The 13195-nt window shown below is 44.9% G+C and overlaps 1 protein-coding gene across 4 annotated transcripts in view; it reads left to right on the forward strand.

Annotated features, from left to right (window-relative positions):
* The first annotated feature begins 1144 nt into the window (after positions 1–1144).
* Positions 1145–13195, forward strand: part of ablim1a (actin binding LIM protein 1a) — a 42403-nt gene continuing 30352 nt past the window's right edge. Inside the window, exon 1 of one of the 4 annotated variants that reach the window (XM_053874569.1) lies at positions 1145–1297. In XM_053874569.1, the coding sequence (XP_053730544.1) occupies positions 1207–1297 (91 nt within the window). In that variant the 5' untranslated portion in view covers positions 1145–1206. Of the gene's footprint in view, positions 1298–3807; positions 4390–6926; positions 7148–13195 lie in introns of those variants that run through there. The other 3 variants (XM_053874570.1, XM_053874572.1, XM_053874571.1) reach the window with 3 other exon arrangements.

The following is a 13195-nucleotide window of genomic DNA, read 5'->3' on the forward strand; positions in this document are numbered from 1 at the left end:
AAATATTGTAAAATAAAAATAATGTATTTTATTTAAACCCCAAAGAGGATATGATTAAACTGTAAATGAAAATATTCCCATAAAATTCAAATTCAAAACTGCGGAATAGGTGCTTTCATGAACAGTTTTTACTGTTGGGGGGCGGCATCACTTTAGCTACCCTTTTTTTCTTTTCCAGAACTTCTCCATAGTTGGTAGCTTTCACAGATTTGCTGCTGTCAAGTCAATTCAGTGACACACTACTGCCACCATATATGGCTCATGTATTAAAACTCACGGCTCAAAGGTGTAAAACAAAAGAACTTTCAGTGGTCACGGCTCAGCCATGGGCCCACTATGGTTAAGAATCCTAGACTCTAGGAGACCCTCTAAGTACTTCTACTTTGAGGCTGGTGGCCTGATCCACAAGGGTAGAACAAGGGGACCGCAGAGCTGAAGTGATGTGTTTAGATGAGAGACGACCAGGATGGTGTCTGAAACGCTCACCATCAGCAGAACTAAAAAAGCAAATGCAGACCCCTGATAACGTCAAATAGCCGTCACATTACGATCTTCCACCGGCTCCTTTTCCTCTACATACCAATGCAGCGGGAAACAGAGAAAACATGGCTGGAGACAGTTATCAGTTGAGCCACTATTGTGCTCTGGTCTGTCACTGTAGTCCATGTTGGCTGCTCATGGCTGAGAGCTTTTGCCTTGGCAGCCTTTCACTTCCATTAGTGAGCCCACCTCCTTGTCCAGGAATGCGGTCCTGTCAGGGTCATCAGAGCTGCTCTATATCCTGTTGGAAGACTGTCTAACAATGCCTTCAGACACCTGAAGTCTCTGCCTTTAAGTGATAAAATGGACGCTACATTATTCTCTACTTCATCAGTCTGGTGTCTTGCGGCCCCGCCCGTTCCCCAGCCTCATCCTGCTCTCTGTACCTGTTACGGTCGGAGCGGCACGATCAATAGTAGTCTGAGAGAGGACGCTGCAGTTACCAAGTCTGATGCGGCTTCTTTTTTTTCCTCTCAGGGAGAGGGCTGCTCCACCAACAGCATGACCCTCTGCATCAGCGTTTTCCCCTCTTTGTGTGGGTGTGTGTGTGTTGTACAGTCGGGCTCCAGTGCGCGCGCATGTGCCCGGGCCAGAGGCTGAATAATTGATGGGCAGGGGAAGAAAGCAGTGCCGGACGGGACAGTGTGTGTGTAGGAGTGTGTAGAGATGGGGGAGAGCAGCCGAGTGGAGCGGGAGCCCGGCTACGATGGGCTCTGCAACTACGCCCAGAAAATCACCTCCTGCTTTGGTCTGGATGGTAAGAGCAAGAGAAAATGTGATGCGTACTTGTCTCTCTTTGTGTGGTTGGGAGGTGGCGCAGAAGCTATTAAATTATTTGGATGCATGAGGGGGACGGCTGACTGGGTTTCTGCGCCAGCCGATGTGTGTGTGAGCAGTTGTGTCACCACAAAGTATGATGACGACGGGAGCCTCACTGCAGCACAGTAGCATGTCCTCAACTACACCCCGGACCATGTGTCTGACTTCGGGGTACTCCTCTTGCTAATTTCACTATCGCCCTCTGGACTCCGTTCCTCCGCTCTTAACAAATCTCTTTGAATTCGTTTTTCTTGTTGGGTTTAAGTGAACGGATTTTGGAAAGTAGCCTCCCTTGAGAAGTCTGCTCTGTTTGTCACTCTACTTCATTCCCTGATGCCTCTCCTGGACCGCATCAGTTCCATGGATATCGAGCTCTGATCTATTTATTTGGCTCAACAAATCCCATTATATCTGCTCTGTTGTCCCCAACCAGTCTGGGTGAGAGTGTATGTGTTAAACATACCAGAGCTTAGAAGTGTTATCTTGTTTATCACGAAGCCTTAGCACTCCATCAGTCATTCTGACTCCCACCAACAGGAATGTGCTCTGGCAAACCTGCTGCTGTTCTCGTCTCTTTTCCACTTTTACTTCTATGTGTAAAATAATAGTTCATGGCTCTACATTGTCTTTAGATCATTGTTGTTTTCTACTTAAGTTGTAGCTCCCGCATGAAGTTCTGGCATATGATTGGTTGATAGTTGTATCTTAGGCACCGCCCCCCGTAACTTACTGAAGAAGCTGTAGCATTAGCATTGACACAGAAGTCACTTTGGCCCTTATGTTGTTGGTCCCATCTTGGACTACTGCGAGGGAACAGAACCCTCCTTGATCACAGTGGTGGAGGGGTTTGAAGTAGATGTTGTGTGGCAGGGTCTCCTCAAACAAACATTCAAAAAGCTCTGGAGGCCAAGTTAGTGGGGCCAGATGGTTTTGACTCGTGGTGAGGACAGACAGAGGTGGGACCAAGAATGTCAGCGATTAGAGGAACAACCGCTGAGGTTCGTGGATCTGGTAACCTGTAGAGGATAGCTGTGACTAGGGAAGATGATTTCCTGAGATCAGAAAATGGTATTGACCAGAATTTCCCTACTCATGAAAATACATGGGTTTTAGCTGAACTGGTGTGTGTGTCGTAGATACATGTCTTACTGGCTTCATTTGGCTCTAACCCTGTTGTGAAGCTGAGGAAAGTGAATAATAGTGAGAGTTCTTTGTTTACCCTGTAGCCATTAGCCAGGCTTTGTGTAGATCTGAGTTCCGCCTTATACTGCTTCCCCTTGTTAAAAAAAAAGCGTTTTAAGTAGGGGTGGGATTCTATAAAAAAAATGAATCTAGTTAGTTAGTTAATGAATCTCAATTAATCGCAGTTTAATTGTATAAGAATATTTGCCACAAGAAGCCACATTTTTCAATTTGAATGGGTTTGGTATATTACTGAATCAAATGCAAATATTTTGCAACAGTTTGACAATGGTGGCTATATTCAAGTTTTTATATCACCTTATTTGAACTACAGCTCTTTTAATGTCCTGAAAATATTTGTATAAGAATTTCAAGTCCATTCAGAGTAGTGGAAACCCTGGTCATTGTGTAGTGAAAAACATCCCTGAACCAAAGCAAACAGATGCTACTGTTTGCTTTGGTTCAGGGATTCCTCCATGTTTGTTGTTGTTGTTATCATCCTAGCTGCCACGTGTCTTGTGCATCAGTGTGATCAGTGGACCAGGAGCTCCTGCACTTACAAAGGTTCCCTGTTGTCTGCAGAGCAAACTGTTCAATTAAATTAAATTAAATTAATATTTTTTAATCGCCATTAACTCCACTAGTTATAAGCAGTTGTTATACATAGGAGTTTCATTCTAGTTTAGACAGTTTTTGTTTTTGAGGATTCAGTTCCTTATCATTTTTTTTTTTAATTTCATCCACCACAGTCAGTTATGGAGAAGTTTTGAACGGGTTTTAAACAAATGAATGAGAGGGCATTAATGAGTGACCAACCCTTTATGTGTTTCCATAACCTCAAGCCACAGATGCGGAGCTGCCTGTGGTTTTCCACTCGAGCGCTGATGCATTGACTGTATGTTTTAGCGTGACGGCCGATGATGATGATGAACGGTGGGGTCGGTGCTGCTGGGATGACTTTGCTGGCGTCTGTCCTTGCAGAGGCCTGGCACGGCGCCCAGACCTGATCTGTCCCGCGCACAGATCCACGCCAGCGCATAGTAGTCGACAATGAATTAGCCTGAGCACGTCTGGACGCACCAACCGGAGTATTGTTCATGACGGTTTGTAGTAGTGATGGCGGAGTGTTTGATCGGTATCAACTCGCGAGCGCGACAACGGGGCCAACCTGATGTGTAACTACCTAACCCCACCCCGAAGATAATCATAGGCTGAACGTCAGCTGTAAGCTGCTTAAGGCACCAGGCTGGGTGGACTGAAGACACTCATAGTGTAAGCTCCTTTCCCAAAGTCTCACTATTTCTACACCTGCTTTCTGCTGTTTGGCGTCTCAGCATGGACAGCACGGCTTCTTTCCTCGGCACATCCGATGCGACAGTCGGAGGACAACCCTGATCCTGTCCTGTCGTCGCCTCCGCTGCCGTGCTTCTGCAATGACCTGCTGCCTCTGGCCAGATCCGTCCACCTTGCGGTCGCCAGGTGCCTTCGCCGACTCTTGATGAGCGACTCCTGGATTGTGTACTGGATTTGATTCGGATCCCTGGACCCTGGCTGACGTGTACCTGCAGTGCTTCACCCTCCTCTGCGGGACGGTTGAAGGGGAGCCGGAGGCTATGCCCACTCTTCCCAGTCTAAACAGCTTGGGAAAGCTGTGCAGCTCCAGCCACAGCCAAAATGTGGACCGGGTCCGGCTCAAGCGCAAGAGCTCGGTCAAGCGAATGTCTATCATTGAGGATGGACAGGTCGCCGAGGTGCTGTATCTCATTCCCAAACAGTACATGGAGCAGTTGCCCTACCTCAACCCGAATGACTATTACCTCAGTGAGCGGCTTCACGATATTCCCACAGGTAGGACTGGGAGCAGAGCCACCCTTTTCTCCCCTTTGTGCTGCATCGGTTAGTCAGTCAGTGGGTGACTATTTTGCTTTGCTTCATGTCAATAACTTGCTCTTTTGGTGTTACGTGTGGTTTTGGTTTTTGAATGTGACCTGCTCAAGGACTCCAGCGCGAGCGTCGCCTTTGAAAAAGAAATTAAATTAAAGCGCAGTTGGTGCTGCCGTTATATAAGATGACCCTCTAATGCCAGGGCGAGCCCGCGGGGCGACGTGCCAATGACCAGCACATGACCAAGCGACATGCTGGCTTACATCAGGATTACTACATGGGCGCGGACACAAATCAGTATTCTCTGACTGTTTGCCAAACACCCAACCAAAGCCACCACCGGCCCCATGGACATCAGAGGCCTCTGCTGTTTCTGACGTGAAATTTAAAAGTCATATTTGTTGAATTGTGAATGGCCTCTCTTGGGTCAACGCTTGCGTCAGTGAAGTGAATAGTGAATTAAAATCTCAACTGTTGCCCAAAAAAGTCGGTTCTCTTCTCACTAAATGTGCATAAAAAATGCTTTCTATCGAATGATGCAGATGTATCGAGCCATTCAGAGTTTGTAAACAGAGATAATGTGTGAGTGTGAGCTTTCTGGCAAGGGAAGAATGCAGGAGTGCAGTTGTTTTTGAGAGAGTTATCAACAAAACTCAAGAAAATAGCATAACGTTTACGTAGCTGGAGCTGAGGGCCACGTTCGTTGACAAGGTGCATGCGCAGATTTTTGGTGATGTCGCCTGTAAATGGGTCTATTGGCAGGTGTTTCTTGTAACATGTCGCTTTAAGATAGCCTGTAATTGGATTTTAGACCATGAATTAATCCCAAACTGCATGAGGTAGTGACCACAACAGAGCAACAGAGTGAGGAAATATTAGATCAGAGGTTCAAGTCAGCAGGGAGTCACTGTATTTGCTCTGATCAGAGCTTGTTTTTGCACAGTCATTGTGTGGTAACATGCATTTTTACTCCGATTTCAACGATTAAACTCCATTTTAAATTAATCACGGACATTTTGTAAGATTTATTTATGTAAACTTGTCGTGGCAACGTGAGGAAAGATGGCATTTTAAAGGGTAAAAATCAGTCAAATGGTGGAGAGGTGGCTTGTAGTTCTGAAAGTGACCGTTAGGGGGCGTTGTTGCCACGGTTGATAATCTGAAGCCTGGATCAACGAAGGGGGCAAAATGAAGCTAATCCTCTTGACTGGCTGCTGATTAAATAAATGGATGTGAGTTTAGGTTAGTGAATGTTCTGAATGATGAGAGTGACATCAGGAATGTGGAGGTGGTCATGATACATGGTGAGGACCGTGCTGTCTGTAATAGGATTGTAGAGGACGCACTAAATATATTCATACAAGTCTCATGCGAGAGACGTGTGACCTCTGACCTGATGTGGACCGCGTCACTGGACAGAACCTTAGTGGGTCATTTGTTAGCCTGAGGTGATGCAGACCACACAGTGGACTGGACTTACTGTAAAGCTTCATCATCAGGTTCTGAAATGCATCTCCGTTATGCTGTGTGTGATGGTGTCAGGTGAGAGTCAGGGAAGATGGTGATGACATACTGTAATGCTTGTGTGCAAAACTTCTAAAACGCCTGAGGTGAAGGAAATATTTGATTCATTTCAAGCTTTGGCCGGCCACATAAGAAGAAGTTTGACTCTCTCTCTTGTGCCGTACAGGCACAGAATAGGTGGGAATATTTAGTAATGCTGAACTGTATTAAGACTCATAATATTGTATGATAAATAAAACACAGTTTAAGTGAAATAAAATCAATTACCACGTTATTGTAACTGATATACGTTAGAGGCAGAAACCATATCATTTTAATATATCACTGTGATTGAGGTTATTACTGCGTAACAGTAATAATTTATATGCAAGGCGTTCTAGAAATAAGTGAATGAATAATGTAAATTAGAGCTGTTCTTCAGTGTGACTGAAAAATTAAAACAATGGTAGCGTACAGAGACAGAATTTACCGTCATATTTGGTATTATCTTGTTTTAAGATTTGATCTTCATTTTGGCAAAATCCAAATATTATTTCCCCCTCAAATTTCTTCCACTTTTTAAAAAAATAATTTTATTTACATTTTAATTTCACTTTCAATCCATTGTATTTTTCTTATTGAAAAACAGAAAGAAAGGCTGCACTGTTGGTATAGTGTCATGGGTTGTTGCAGAAGCAAAAGAGCTGTGTCAGTGTGAGGAATCGAACCAGCACGCTGTTCAAAGATGTATTACCCTGTTAGTGACCACAGTCATGAATACAAAAAAAAACAACAACTCTGCGAGGATATAGGAACGACTTCAAACGTGAGTTTGGCAGAGTGAGATTTGGGATTAGAGGTTTTGGTCGCAGCAGCAGCAGCAGCAGCAGCAGCAGCAGCCACCTGGTTGCTGCAGTGAGGAGGCGGCTGACACAACAGAGTGACTGAGCGAGGGAGGAGGAGTGAACAGAGGAGGAGGAGGAGGAGAGGGATGGGAGGAAAATAGGCAGTCGGGAGGCAAACCCCACGCTGTAGCAGTGTTTTCAGGGGGAGCGCTACACCTCCCCCTCTCCCTCTCTCTCTCTCTCTTGCTCTCTCTCCATCTGGGGTCCCTCCTCAGACTTTGAAAAGGAACTAGTCGCTGCCGTGGTGGGAGATACTCAGAGGCTCTTCGGCTGTGGATTTACCTGGATTCCAATGGTCATGGTCAAAGAAAAAGGTATTGCAGTCGCCGGGTTGTGCGGTGTGTGCATGTCAGTCTGGATCAGTGGTGCGTCTCGGTGTCTGCAGTGTGTGTGGATCATATGCAGAGCTCACTTCTTCTGCCTCGACTTGAGTCATGACGCCGTCATCTTCTCATCATGTCAGAGACGTCATCTGTGGAGAACTTGAATGGTCCACTCGGCTGTGACATGGAATGTTCCAGACATAAGCTTGAGTTTTAAACCTGGTGAATGGGTGGGAAAGTGGAGCACTTTATAGATACACTGCGCACAGATATGGACCTCTCTCTCTCTCTCTCTTGACTCTATCCATCGCTTGCGCTGTCTGCAGCCGTTGCCGTGGCGACCATCTAAAAGGTACACTCCATTGTTGTCAGCTGTGGCCTCATTCATGGGGCTATAGATGGCCGTTTCCACCTATAAAGCGCTGGTCAGCCGCCGGTGTGGGAGACTGGAGTGTTGCAGTGACATTTGCAGCAGTTTTCGGGGGCTGTGTGGTTGTGTGTCGCATGACTCATAGCAACAGAGACAGGGTGACTGAGGAAGACACAACTGTTTGGAGACTGTTGAATAATCTGGGAGGTGTAAGAGGAAAATAGAAAGTGCTTTAATTAGATCGCCTAGTCAGCACAAATTGTATCTCAGTTACAGACGTGATTATATTACAAGCTGTGATGTTGGTCCAAAGGAATTAGATGATCGAGAAGGTGTCATGTGCTGCTTCGCTAACATGCTGTCCATCACATTTTACTTTGCTATTCAGTGTTTATTCATCTAATTTAATCTTAAACTTTGTTAAAAAACGCTTTTCATTAATGTCTGCTCCATTAACTTTACACAAATAAATGGGAAGATCAAAGTAAATAGTAACACAGTGAACAGGGCACCACACCCTGAATAAAATAACCTAAAGAAATACTGTCAAATCGAGCTGAAAATTGAGCTCAAGACGATCCTCAGTCTGGTTCAAATGTTTAATCTTCAAATTTACATTATATTTATTCCCATTATTTTGTAGAATTTTTGCCTAAAAAGGTAGGGTGGTTAGCAGCTGCACGTAAAGCAGCAGAGATGAGAAGAAAGAGCTGAGCCAAAGGACGAAGCTCTTCATATTGATTTTTGCTCTCAGCTGTGGCTTTACGGCGCTTTTAAGTGGTGACTGAAACAGTAACAGAAGCAATAGGCCAAGCGTTTTCTGCTCAGGTTGGCTGGACTCTTTTGCAATAGGGTGAGAAGCTCAGCGGGAGAGACTCCATATAGAACTGCTGCTCCTCTGCATCAAGAGAAGGTGGCTCAGTCGTGTCAGAAAGTCCCAACTGATGTGCTCTGGACAACTGGGAGGAAGCCCTGGGGCAGATTCTGCTGTGATCTGGGAACAGATGTTAACTCAGAGGAGCTGGAGGAGATTTCAGTGACAGGGAAGTCTGGACGTACAGTATACGTAGAAGTAAATGGATGGATCTGCAGGTAAAAGTAGCGAACCAAAAGCATTTTTTGTTTTTTTTTTGCTCTGGGCACTGAGGTGAGAGCTAAAAATGAACAGCTCGAGATGAATTCTCCGCTTATTCCGAGCAACTTTGACTGATATTTCCAGTCTCATTTTCTTCAGGGAACATGTCATGCTCCTATCTTGTGAGGACAGTTTGCGTGGGAGTCCGTCCGTCACCTAAAGCAAACAACATGTTTATAGAATTTCCCGACAGTCAGGGGAGGACATGTGTACGACCGTGACATCACACTGGTGGGCGAGGCAGCCGTCCACCGAGCTCTCTTGATGTCGGGACTCCACAGGCCACAAGTAAAGTCCCTCGCCATCGACTCCCAGTGTTGGCAGAACACCCGTAACCTCTGGAAGCCACATGTTCTCATCCCACAGCGACTCAAAATTAGGACTTTGGCAGCGGCAGCAGTCTGTGGTTGAGAGCAGAAGGCCGCAGGAATATTTTTGCTACGTCCAACAGAAAAGAACGCTCCGTTGCTGGGCTCCAGGGAGCTCATCATGCTACCTGTCTGAGACCAGGTGGGCTGCACAGCGTCACGCAGCTGACCAGATTTAATCACCCTCAGAATGATGAATTACAAAAGAAAGATGCCGATGTAAGCGCATTCTCCACATGCAGCGCTTGCTCCATTTTCAAGGCCTTGAACTAGTTTATTTATGGCGCCCATGTACACCCACGTCACCCTCATCCTTCTTTATTTACTCCTTCCTAAACCTTGAACCACAAAAGCTCTAAAAGAGCTCACAGTTTTATGATCGTTTACCGCCCTTGATAAATAATCCCCCTTATTTGTCCGCACATATCTGGATTAAGTGTTAGCCATAGCTGCCTTTTTATAATATACCAGCCGCCAGATGGAAACAACCTTGCCAAAATAGATCTGCTTTTATATCACAGGTTGATATTGTGTGAAGAAGTAGAGGGAAATCTTATATTTCAACTTGAACGTTTTGAACATAATGATAGTAGGTTCCGTTCCACATGATGTTGTTAGGCAGATTTTGGGAAAAGTAGTCAGAAAACGTAGTGTTAATCCTAGATGTATCACACACTTGTCAGTCAGAAATCGGTCTTCAAGTTTTGATGAAAATCCTCGATGTATTCCTCTGCCATATTAAGAAACTAGATTGTATAGAGTAGATTGTATTTACGACAACATAACCGAAACATAACCAATTTAAGCATTTCTTAAAGTCGAATTGGTAAAGTCAAAATGACGTACGATGGATGCCTAGTAAGTCAGGGTTTCTGCGTCAGAGTTTGGGCATGCGCTAAACCTAGCGGTGTCAAATGTGTGTCAAAAGCTTGTTAACTATCGTGAATCTAATATTTGTGACGTGAGATTAGCACGTCTTTCATCAGGAAACAGAGCAGTAGTGACGCGGGCGGAGATAAAAGGGGAGCGGTCTTAAATGGCAGGTTTAGTTTTCAAGTCATTTTTGGACAAGGCTCAAGTATTTGAGGTAACATCCACCAGCGTGTGGTGAGTCTTGTGGAGTATTTACGTGGTGAAAAAGCTACCATTCCCACCAAAGGTTCCCACTTTGGACCCCCGTTTGCAGAAGTTGTCGAATTCAAGCAGCGCCGACGCTTTATGAACAAACATTGCATTTGACACAGAACTGTGATGAACAATTTCTGTCTCTGTGAAACAGCACTAGTCTATACACCACTGGCTGTGCAGACATCACACGTGTCAACTGGACGCTCATCCTAATGTTCTAGGAGTGCGTCAAACAATAAGCAATAAAGCTGTACAGACATACGGTAACATGGTATTCAGTCCTTTTCATCTCCACCTCAGCTATTACAGGCTCTTTTTCATTCTGCCTAGACAACATTTATACTGTGACACTCAGTCCATTAAAAGCGAGAGAATGATGTTTATATTTTTGAATGAACAAGCTGGTGTGGAAACTCAGGTTACAGGTACCATGTTGCACTGTCTTGTCTCAGATTCACTTCCTCATCCAGACGTGAGCATCCTTCTGTTCTCCATCCTTGCCATGCTGTTTTTTAGGGCCGGCATTTAAAATATTATTCTGTGGGCCACAGTGGGTTCCAATATCCCCCAGAAGACCCAGAAAAAACAGTGAAAAATGTTGCATTCTATGTTATAATAAATAAATAAATAGGAAGTCACACTAGGTTTTAAGTGAGGGTAGCGCTGCCTTGAATGCAGCATGGATTTCAAAACATTTCTGATGTTGAAGAAATATGCAAACACGAAAAGTGATGCAAGAAATGATCTGACTGCCCTGGAGATTGACTTCAAATTATCAGAAAGCTCACTCCTCATTCAAAGACGTGGAGCACCCTGGAGAGTGCGCACGTGACCTACGAGTCTTTGCTCACAAAATCTAGGTTGGCTTTAATTCCACCGATTCACAAAACAGTAGCAAAGTGAGGGCTGTCCGCTGTGACACACACTGGAAGCTGGATTTAATTCACCTGAACCTGAGGAGAAGAGGAAAGTAATCCTCCTGGGTTAATGAAATAAAATAATTTAACTTCAGAGTATTTTATAATAAAAGAAAAAGGCTTCAAAGTGACTGGCAGGATATAGTTGTGGACTGCTGGTTTGATATTTTCAGCTTTTAGAATTGCTGCCCTATAGATGCATTTCTTTTCACCGCTCCTCAGCATCCTCAGTTTAATACGTGAAACATGCCAATCGACCGCACGACCTTCACCGGTGACATGAAAGCCGCCTGTTCCAGAATTTGCCTCACGCAACACACCAAGAACGTGGCGTGCTCCTGTGGCTGCCTCCCTTGATTCTGCTGCAGTGGAGCCTCATCTTTGAAGCCTGCCGGCGTCTGCTCCCTGGACGAGGAGATAAAGCCTCTCACAGACTTCTATCCAACACACTTCTCCAGTGTTTGTGCAGCTGGACAGCGATATACAGATGAGACAATGGAGTCAACTGTAGGTGCAGGAACAACACCAGAGATATATATTCGTGACAGGGTCAGTCCATAACAAGCCCTTCTCTCGGCACAAAAGCTCCACAGTTCATGGGAAGACTGTTGTTGTGGGCTGGAAGTCTCTTCCCTCTGTTTATCAGTGAGTAATTGTTGCCCCGAACTGTGCCATTCAGCTGCTCACCACGATCCGGAGGATTACTTATTTAATGTTGGGGGGCCTGTCAGGGAACGATAGGGTCCCCCCAACAGCCCGTGCCTGCGTTTGAAGTGCTTTGTCTGCGCTGCTGGTGGCGGAGCAGAGGCGGGGTCACCATACATATTCATGGGGGGGAGGGTTAAGAGATTCTCGTTATGTCTGAGTGATGGGGCACCGCTGGCCCACCCCCCCCAAAAACACACATGACACCAGGGGGGTCTGTGTTACGATACAACCATTCGTTTTTGTGGAAAATGTGTCATTCTGAGTGAATGCATGCGTAGTTTGTAGGGGCTTCCTGCGAGATGTCTTTCCTTAAATGTCTATCTGCTTTATTTTGATTTTTTTTTTCTTGGTTTACCTGAACTACACAATATCATCTGTCAAGTGAATCATGTGAAACATTTGCTGGTCTTCATTCAATAAATGGGCCCATAGAACAAGATATCATTGTGTATAGATGACAATATATACAGAGAGAAAACACTGAGCAGCCCAGCCTACGTTGGCTATTGGGTCACTCTTCATTTATAGGTGTCATGAAAACATTTAATGTTATGTCAATATTTTTTAGAGAGGTTACTGAACAAAAAAATCCATGCTACTGACAAGCATTTGTGTTGCTGCCAGAACTAGATGCATTCATGTTTTGTGTCAATGCAAGATGGAAGAAGTCTCAAAGATGCTCAATACAGATAGAATTTCTTGTAAATGGAATAGAAATGAAATACAGTTTGCCCTGAGGACCTTTTTTTTTTCAGTTGAAGCTATGGCCGGCCATCTGCTCCCACAGTTATTTTTTATAGATTTTCTTGTTTGGGGTGAATCCCTCCAACTTATGTTGCGTGGTATTGCATCACCATCACTTCCTCGGTTGCACGGCTTTTTCCTGCCGGTGCGCACCAGTTATCCTCTGTGAAGGAGGCTCTGTTTTCAACGGCGTTGGTTTGTCTGTCTGTGTTGGAAATAACTTGAAAAGTGATGGAGAGTTTTCAGGAAATGTGTGAAATGGGCCAAGGAACACATGATTTGTATCTGTGACTCAGTGTATGAACGATATATGCAAAACTAATGCTTCTAACTGTAACTGTGGAGAGCTGGTCGCGTGGAGAAACACCACGTTTTTCAGAGGTTTCAGTACACTGCAACCCTGTAGCTTTGGTAGCCAATGGCACGAGAGCGGAACAAATGCTGAGTGTACATAATTCATCAAATGTAAATCAGCCTAATGAAAGCCAAAATGTGTGTTAATAATTTAAACGTATTCCTCCACCACTAACTTTGCTACCTCTCATCTCGCCGCGCATTCTTAAGCACCACTCTTGATTTTAATGTAGTCGTGGTGGCATCGTGCTGCAGGCCAACGTGCTGAAGCTGTTTGGGCGTCCACATGGCGAGTCTTACAGACCTGGAACATAC

This window comes from Synchiropus splendidus, chromosome 9, assembly GCF_027744825.2.
Source record: "Synchiropus splendidus isolate RoL2022-P1 chromosome 9, RoL_Sspl_1.0, whole genome shotgun sequence".
Taxonomy (NCBI): domain Eukaryota; kingdom Metazoa; phylum Chordata; class Actinopteri; order Syngnathiformes; family Callionymidae; genus Synchiropus; species Synchiropus splendidus.